This window comes from Dasypus novemcinctus, chromosome X (genome assembly GCF_030445035.2).
Source record: "Dasypus novemcinctus isolate mDasNov1 chromosome X, mDasNov1.1.hap2, whole genome shotgun sequence".
NCBI lineage: Eukaryota > Metazoa > Chordata > Mammalia > Cingulata > Dasypodidae > Dasypus > Dasypus novemcinctus.
In genome coordinates this window covers 450,444-459,523 of record NC_080704.1, presented here as the reverse complement: position 1 = coordinate 459,523, position 9,080 = coordinate 450,444, and the positions used below count along the sequence as shown (strand labels likewise).

The 9,080-nt window shown below is 62.3% G+C and overlaps 1 protein-coding gene across 1 annotated transcript in view; it reads left to right on the top strand.

Annotated features, from left to right (window-relative positions):
- Positions 1 to 2,578: 2,578 nt before the first annotated feature.
- PLCXD1 (phosphatidylinositol specific phospholipase C X domain containing 1) overlaps positions 2,579 to 9,080 on the top strand; it is a 21,141-nt gene continuing 14,639 nt past the window's right edge. Inside the window, exons 1-2 of the mRNA XM_004454705.2 lie at positions 2,579 to 2,646; positions 6,410 to 6,549. Of these exons, the coding sequence (XP_004454762.2) occupies positions 6,423 to 6,549 (127 nt within the window). The 5' untranslated portion in view covers positions 2,579 to 2,646; positions 6,410 to 6,422. The remainder of the gene's footprint in view (positions 2,647 to 6,409; positions 6,550 to 9,080) is intronic.

Here is a 9,080-nt window from a genome sequence, read left to right as displayed (position 1 = left end):
TCTGGAAAAGTCTAAGGACATTTATATCCCTGGAATGACTCTAGAAACATCCAAGGACATTTATATTCCTAAAAAGAGTCTGGAAAAATCTAAAGACATTTATATTCCTAGAATAAATTAAATGCTACTTTAAAAAAAAGACACCAACACCAATAAAAGTTTTTAAAAGTCAGTCTGAGAAATCAAGGTGACCCGTCCTGGGTGTGCGTGTTTGCTGGGGTCATCTCCTGACCCAGTAACTATTTGCTGATGGTGCAGTTTAGGAGCCAGTGACTGGGGGCATCTCAGGACTGGTAAACATTGACAGGTAACGTTCAGGGCTCGAGGCAGCTGGGAGGGCTGCCTGGTAGCGGCGGCACTGGAGGTGGGCCTGGGACGAAGGAAGGAGTTCAGCTCCTGGAGAGGAAGGGGTGAGATTCCAGGTAGAGGAAGTGGCTGCGGGAAAGAGCTGCAGTGCTGGTTTCTGTAACAAATGACCACAAACGGGGTAGCTGAGAACCACACTCATTTATTCACTTCCGTCCTGGGTCAGAAGTCCAAGCGGAGCTCAGCTCAAGGTGTGGGCAGGGCCGTTCCTCCAGGAGGCTGCAGGGAGAATCCGCCTCCCCGCCTTTCCAGAGCCGAGGACACCGCGCTCCCTGGCCCGTCCCCGACGCCAAGGCCAGCCGCCAGCTGAGTCCTGCTCACATCTCCCACCCCAGCGTCCTCTTCCACCCTCCCCACCTTCAGCGGCCCTAGGGAGGGGGAAGGAGGGAGAGAGAAAGAGAGAGAGGGAGGGGAGAGGGAAGGAGGGGCAAGGAGGGACAAGGAGGGACAAGGAGGGAGAGGGAAGAAGAAAGGAGGGGAAGGGATGGAGGGGAAGGAAGAGGGAAAGTGAGAAGGGAGGGAGAGGAGGGAAAAAGGGGAGGGAGCAGAGGGGGAAGGGACAGGGGGACGGAAGGAGCCCGTCATGGGGAGACAGAGGGCCCTGGACGAGAGCGTTAGCTGCCGGGGGGTCTGCCCAGGACACCGGGGTGTCCAGTGCCCGGGAGGCAGGACGAGGGTGTGGGAGACGAGGTTCCTGGGACCCGGAGCCCATGTGGTGCCTCGGGCAGCCCTGCGTGGCATGGGGGGTCCAGCCCCACTTAGAACTCCCTTTGCTTCAGTCTAGGCTTCCAGCTTGCGGAGGAGAGAAGGGTGCCCAAGTGGGCGGAGGAGAGAAGGGGGCACAGGTGGGCGAGCGGGGGGACGGGGAGGGCGAGACCGGCCCTTGGGACCTGAGCTGGCATCCTGGTTGCAGGCAGGGTCAGCGTCCACGGGTAGGGGGCCCGCGGGGGTGGATATGGCGCTGTGCAGGAGTCCACGTGGCAGACGGAGGCCCTGAGCCACCCTGGGCACGGCGAGGGGCCGCTCAGCGTGCTGGAGGCTGCAGAGGACAGACCCTTCCTGGGGTCCAGGAGCACACTGCTGGCCACAACTGCCCAGGATCAAGGGCCTCTCAGGCAGCTGAGTGACGCTGCAATCCGGGGCTCAAAGATGAGTGCTCCCAAGGGCAAGGTCCTGCCTTGCTCAGAGTGACCGCAGCTGGACAAAGCGGGAGGAGGATGGGCCAGCGGGACACGCATCTAGATTCCACAACCTCACAGATGGCCATGGAGGACTCTGTGTCACAGTAAGACAGCTGGTGTCCCCAGAGGTCTCCCCTGTGAGGCCCCTGTGCACACAGTAGGATGGCCCAATGTCCCTAGGGGTCTCCCCTGACTGTGAGTACTCTGTGCACAGTAGGATATCCCAGTGCTCTGATGGAAGTCTCTCCGTCCCCTGACCATGAGGACCCTGTGCACACAGTGGGATGCCTCACCATCCCTGGGGGCTCCCCTGCTGTGAGGACCTGTGCACACAGTAGGACTCCCCACTGCTCCTGGGAAACGTCTCCTGTCCCCTGCTGTGATGACCTGTGTGCACAGTAGGACAGCCCAGTGTCCCTTGGGGGTGTTCTCTCACCAAGAGGCCCCTGTGCACACAGTAGGATGTTCCACCATTCCTGAAGAAGTCTTCTGACCATGAGGACCTGTGCACACAGTAGGACTCCCCACCATCCCTGGGGAAGGTCTCCCGCCCCCTGCCGTGTGCACACAGTAGGACAGCGCAGTGTCCCTTGGGGGTGTTCTCTGACCAAGAGGCCCCTGTGCACACAGTAGGACGCCCCACCATCCCTGGAGAAGTTTTCTGATCCTGAGGACGTGTGCACACAGTAGGATGCCCTGCTGTTCCTGGGGAAGGTCTCCCATCCCCTGCTGCGTGTGCACAGTAGGACAGCCCAGGGTCCCTGGGGGGTGTTCTGTGACCACAGGACCCCGTGCACGCAGTAGGCCACCCTGCCGCCCTGGGTCTCCTCCCCGCCTCCCCATGCCGGGCCAGCTCCCGCCTGCAGCACGGCCGGGCGTCCGTGGATGGGCAGCTCCTCCCGCCCACGGGCCAGGCCTGGGTGACCCGGGCGTGGTCCCTCCTCCGCGCTCTGGTGGGAGTGGACAGCCGTCGGCCAATCCCCGTGGGGCCACAGCCTGTGTGTTTTGGGAAGCACTTCTGGGCCCAGCGCTGCGGTGGACAGGAGGCCCGCGCTGCCGGGAGGGGAACGCGGCTTCTGCGGCCCGGCGCCTCGGGCAGGTGAGTGCGCCACCAGGTCAGGAGGGAGAGGGGCTGTGGGCGGGGCGGGGCCGCAGGTGGCCGTGGCCGTCGAAAGCAGTGCCCGGCCCAGGCCCCCGGGGGCTTCGCCAGGCGTCGCCCGGGGCCCAGGGGGGACCATGGGGGTGGCCAGCAGCTAAGGGGGGCCTCCTGGGGGCGGGCACGGGGAGGGGCGGCAGGGCCCGCCGTCCAGCCTCTCCGCCTGCGCACCCAGAACGCCCCCAGCCCGGGCCTGCCCTCCTGCGTGCTGCCAAACGCCCGTGCTTAACTTCGGGGTAAAGGCTGTGCCCGAGGATTCTGGCTCTTCCCGGTGGGGCCGCGGAGGCTCCGTGGAGGCCGGCAAGGTCGGGCGGGGACGCTGGCGGGGCCGAGCGTGGCCGCGTGGGCTCATCCCGGTGAGCTCACGGAAGAGCTATTTCTGGAGCCTCTGCTATGCGCACCTGCCGAGCGGAGGCGCAGCGCAGGGAGTCAGCAGGTGGGGCCGCTCCAGGTGTGCCGTGGACAGGGCAGTGGGGACACAGGCCCTCAGCTCGCGGTGCCAAGCCGGCTGCTTTGGGGAGCGGCGTGCCCCTCCCTGCAGCCCCTCGTCCTGCGCGGGTTCTCGAGGCAAAGGGCAGGGACCGGGGGAGGGCTCAGGTGCTCCGGGCTGGTACAGGAAAGGCTGTGAGGCTCCTGGGCGGTCCAGTAGGCAGGGGCGCGGCCGCGAGGCGCTCCTGGGTTAGGGGCCAAGCTTGGCTGCTCCTCTTGCCCCCAAGGAGCCCCTCAGGAGACGCGGCGGTCAGTCCGTGCACCTGGGAAGGCTCGGCAGCCGAGGGGCAGGTGTGTCCTGGCTGCGGAGGACGGTTCTCCTCCTGCCAGCAACGTCCCAGCCCCGGCACCAGGGGCAGGACTGCCTGGCCTGCTGTCCTAGTGCCACTCGTGCAGTTACTAACAGATTAATCAGAGGGCGTTCCCGGGCAGCTGCAGGAGAGGTGGGGGCTGGGGAGCAGGTGCCCCGCTCCTGGAGGAAGGCGTTCCCCAATTAGGCCTGCGTTTTAGCTGGAATTTCCTGGAGGGACAATCAATACTGGTGTAGGTGGAAATGTCCCTGTGCCTGTAAGCAGGGAGGGAGGGGCTTGTTAAAGAGGGGGGGTCTTGAATAGTGTCTAGGGTGGGAGTCATGCATTCATTCGACAGGTTTATGTTGGGGGGAGGTCTCTGCTCAGAGCGCTGGGGGAATTCTGGTAATGGAAGGCGGGGGCACCCAAGAGCATGATGTGGTGACTCTCCTGTGTCTTCTCAGGCGGGTCTGGGGTCCCATGTACACTGGGTGGGTCTGGGGTCCTGCATCCACCACGTCTCTGGGCAGGTCTGGGATCCTGTGTCCACTAGGTGGGTCTGGGGTCCTGTGACCACTCAGGTCTGAGTGCCATGTCTACTGGTGGGTCTAGGGTCTCATGTCCACTGTGACTTGGGGTTCCATGAGCACCAGGTGGGTCTGGGGTCCCATGTCCACTGTGGACTCAGGCCCCATGTCCACCGGGTGGATGTGGGAACCTATGTGCACTGGATGGGTCTGGGGTCCCGTGTACACTGGGCGGGTCTGGGGCCCTATGTTCACCAGGCAGATCTGGAGTCCCGTGTCCACTGTGGTCTGGGGTCCCACGTACACTGGAACCCCAGACTGGGTGGGTCTGGGGTCGCATGTCCACTGTGGTCTGGGGTCTCTTGTCCACTGGGCAGCTCTGGGGCCCCGTGTTTACTGGGGCCCCAGGTCCCATGTACACCAGGCAGGCCTAAGGCCCCGTGTCCACTGGGTGGGTCTGGGGCCCTGTGTCCACTGTGGCCTGGAGTCCCATGTCCACCAGGCAGTCTTTCACTGGGGCCTCAGGTCCCATGTACACTGGGTGGGTCTGGGGCCCCGTGTCCACTGGACAGGTCTGGGGTCCCATGTCCACCGGATGGGTCTAGGGACCCGTGTCCACTGTGGTCTGGGGCCCCTTGTCCACTAGGCAGGTCCGGGGACCCATGTCCACTGTCGTCTGGGGCCCCGTGTTCACTGGGGCCTCGGGTCCCATGTACACTGGGTGGGTCTGGGGCCCCGTGTCCACTGGACAGGTCTGGGATCCCATGTCCACCGGGTGGGTCTAGGGACCCGTGTCCACTGTGGTCTGGGGCCCCTTGTCCACTAGGCAGGTCCGGGGACCCATGTCCACTGTCGTCTGGGGCCCCGTGTTCACTGGGGCCTCGGGTCCCATGTACACTGGGTGGGTCTGGGGCCCCGCGTCCACTGTGGTCTGGGGTCCCATGCCCATCAGGCAGGTCTGGGGCCCCTTGTCCACTGGGCAGATCCAGGGACCCATGTCCACTGTCATCTGGGGCCCTGTGTTCACCAGGGCCTCGGGTCCCATGTATACTGGGCAGGTCTGGGGCCCCGCGTCCACTCTGGAGGACCCTGGAGAGCAGGGCATGAGCTGCGCAGATACTGCGAGGACCAGGGTTGCAGTCCCCAGTGGAGATGGGACCCCATGGGGCAGGGTCCGTGGGGCCTGGAAAGGCGTCTGTGGACAAGGGCAGGCGGGCACTGGTCAGCGGTGCGTCCACTCTGGGCGAGGAGAGCGCCGGGAACAGCCAGGGACACCTTGGAACGAGCTGTGCAGCCTCCAGGGGAGAGGCAGCAGGCTCGGCGGCCCTCCAGCACCCCTCAGGCTCGGCTCGGGGTCCGCACACCTCCCAGAGGACAGCGGGGGGCTTGGGAGGGTGGCACTGGCAGTGAAATGCTAATTGCACGGCCCACTCTCTCCTGCGCACTCCACTTAACTGGACGTTTCTATGCACGGCCCTGGGAGCACCAGGCCATAAGGAGCTCTGAGCAGCCCAAAACAGAAAATTCAAAGGTGTGTGTGTTAGGGTTCTCTAGGGAAACAGAATCAACAAGGGCTATCTGTCAATAGCGTGAGATTTTATCAGAGCCTCTCACGTGACCGTGGGGATGCACAGGTCCAGGTTCCACAGGCTGCAGCCAGGGGCTGCAATGAAAGTCCAGTGAAGGTCTTTGATGAGTTCCGAGAAACGCTGGCTATCCAAAGACGAGCTGGAAGTTCTCTCTCAAGGCTGGAATCATTCGCCTTTGAAGGCATTCAACCAACTGGGTTAAACACCACTCATTGCTGATGGCAATCTCCCTGATTGATGTGATTATAACCAGCTATATAGGATTTACCACTCAGTCAAGTCAGTGGTGACTAAAGTCCAGAAATGCCCTTGAATTACAGTTAGCCCAGTGCGTGCTTGACCAAACAGCCGGGCACAATTACGTGGCCGAGCTGACACATTAGCCTGCCCATCACAGGGGGTGGTTCAGTTCACACCAGCTGGCACTCACCATCCATGGAAACCTCCCGGCTGCAGAGGAGGGAATGTGGCCGAGGACGAGCAGGGGTTTGGCTGTCTCCGCCCTCCCCGTCTCTCCAAGGCTGCTCTCTTCCTTCCCCGTTCCCCCTTCCCCCTCCCCTCTTCTCCCGCTCCCTCCCTCTCCCCCTCCTTCCCCCCCCTCCTTCCCACACCCACGCCCCCCCTCCCTCTGGGAATCTCGGACTTTTTCCCACCCCCCCACCCACCCTCTTCTGCTCTCCCTGTACTTCCAACCCGTCACCCTCTCCCCTCCCCGGGGAAGTCTGTTGTGTTCTAAAGCCCCCAGCAGGGGGCGAGAACACGTCCTCGGTGCAGCCTTTTCTGAGCTCTGCGACCCTCCCTCTCCCCTCAGGTGGCCCCCCAGGATGGGCGGGCGGGCGAGCTCAGCCTGCAGCCCCCCGAGCCCGTGCCGCACCCACGCCCACGCGGACTGGATGTCGCAGCTGTGCCCCCTGCTCTGGGACGTCCCAGTCCACTACCTGTCCATCCCAGGTGAGGGCGGGGGCGGGCGGGGCGGCGCCTCCCCCTCCCCAGCCGGGGCTCCGCCAGGCTCCAATGCGCGCACGAGACCCCACGAGGCTGCAGCCCGGGCCCTCCGACCTGCGGGCTCCTGGCGCCCCCTCGCGCCTGCGCGTTCACGGAAACGCTTGCCTCCTGCACCTGCGCTTACCCCTGCACCTGCACGTGCCTCCTGCACCTGCGCTTGCCCCCTGCACCTGCGCTTACCGAGACCCCTGTGCCCTGGGGTGGGGGCCCTGTGCGCTGCTGGGCCTGGACCCCTGCCGCTTGGGGTGGAGAGAAGAGACCAAAGCAACCCGAGGGCGCTGCTCCCGGGCTTCCAATCAGGTGGTGGGCGGTTTTGACCTGTGATTTGCAGGCTGGTTTTTCACAGCCTTACTGAGATACGATCCACACTGAAAGGGCACAATGCAGGGATTTTAGGGCATCCCAGAGCCGTGCAAGCAGCACCGCCGCCGCTTTTAGAGGGTTTCCATCACCCGCATGCCTTGGGCACGTCCCCGCCCCTGTCCTGGCAGCCTGGAGCCTACTTCCCGCCTGTGGATTTGTTCTGGACGTTTCCGAATCCCTATACACGGAACATGCACCGCGGCCCCCACGCCTGACAACCGCACCCAGGCCGTTTTCCAGGTCCATCTGCCCATGGCTCCAAACTCCGCTCCTTTCCACGCAAGGGGCACCCCGTTGCCGGGTGGACCCTGCTTTGCGGGGCCGCCATCTGCTGGCACACACTGGGGCTGCTTCCACGTTTCGGCCCTTGCCAGGATGCCCCAGGATCGACTGCACCCCATTTTTCGAAGGGAAGACGCTGTCAGCTTCCTGCAGACGCTCTGGTTTGTGACGCGTCTTGCCGTCAAGGTTCTGTAACTACTCGTCCAACTCCTGAGGAGGATGGGGTGGTTTGGAGCAACCGGCCTCGGCTGACCAGCCGGCCTCCTGCCATCGGCCTGAATCCAACCATCGCGGGGCCTCTCGGCTCCAGAGCAGGGAGCACCAGGCCCGTCCAGCGACGCCCAGCTCCGGTGCTCGGGCCTCTGGCCTCCAGCTGTGCCAGGATAGAGCGCCGCTGTTTTAGGCCCCCCATTTGCACAACTTGTTACAGCAGCTGCAGAGAACGCATCCATGTCGCGCCTAACGTGGAAGGCCGGGTCCCAGGGTGGCTCGGGGCAGGGCCGGGGGACCCAGGCAGGCAGGTGGGCAGGGTCCGGGGTCAGCCTGGGTGCTCTGGACCCCAGCCCCCTCCACGCCCGCCGACCTTCACGCGTAATTTCTCAGGTGGAGCCTCCGCTATGAGACTGCCTGTTTATTTCTTTAGAGCCTTTCTGAAATGCCCGCTTTGGAAACTGGGAGCGGCTTTGAGGATTTATTCAGGTGACATTGTGGAGCCGCGGCCCCCTGGCCGAGTCGCTGCCCCTGCCTCAAAGGCTGAAGGAGAACCTGGCAGGGAAGCATTCCTGACTGTAGAGCACACAGCAGGGACAGCCCACCAACCCCACCAAGGTCACGGCCCCAGGGGCACCCTGCAGGGCTCGGAGGCCCAGCAGGTGCAAACTGGCAGAGCCGGAAGGGAAACCTGCAGCAGCGTTCACGTTACAGGGCGAGGGTGAGACTGTTTGGAGGTGACGAAAAGGCACACTCTGGGAGAGGTTAGATGTGCTCTTGGTGGCAATACTTACCGACTGGACAATAAAATGAAAAAGTAAGAATAACAATAAAATACGAAGGCCTGGAAAGGAGTCTCACCGTGTGCTGGACGCACATGAAGGTGACTGTGACGTTCGACGAGGACCCTAAGAGAAGATACACGCGTGGGAGCAGACGTCCCGAGAACCTGGGCAAGCAGGCTCGGCCCGACAGCCTCACTCTCCACACCGTTCCCTGAATCTACCACGAGCCACACGCGAGGCTCTTCTCCAACCCAGGAGAATAACCCTAAGATCCATCGGGATTCAAAAAGATTAAGAATATCCAGAAAAGTTTTGAAAAGTAATAAGAAGGGGTAATTTGCTCTCCAAGTCCTGATACACTTTAATAAAGCTGCAATAACCAAAGGACTGCAGGCTGGCAACAGAATTTACAGTTCCACAGACCAATGGCTCGAGTATCAAGTTCGACAATGAATTTGACAATTTTAAGGGAAGCGGATGTGGCTCAAGCCACTGGGCTCCCGCCTACCACATGGGAGGTCCGTGGTTCAGTTCCTGGTACCTCCTAAAGAAGACAGCATGCTGGAGCAACAGGCAGGCGCGGCAGCTGGTGCAGCAAGATGACATGACAAGAAACAGAAGAAGAAAAAACAAAATGAGAGACATACCAAAGGAGGGAGCAGAGGCTCCTGGCGCCTCCTAAAAAGGACGAGCAATACAGTGAGCTGGTGCAATGGGCAGGCACAGCACGCTGACACAACAAGAGACTCAAGAAAAGCATGTGAGAGACAGAACAAAGCAGGGAGCGCGGGTTCCTGGTGCCTCTTAGAGAAAACATTGAGCTGACATGACAGGCAG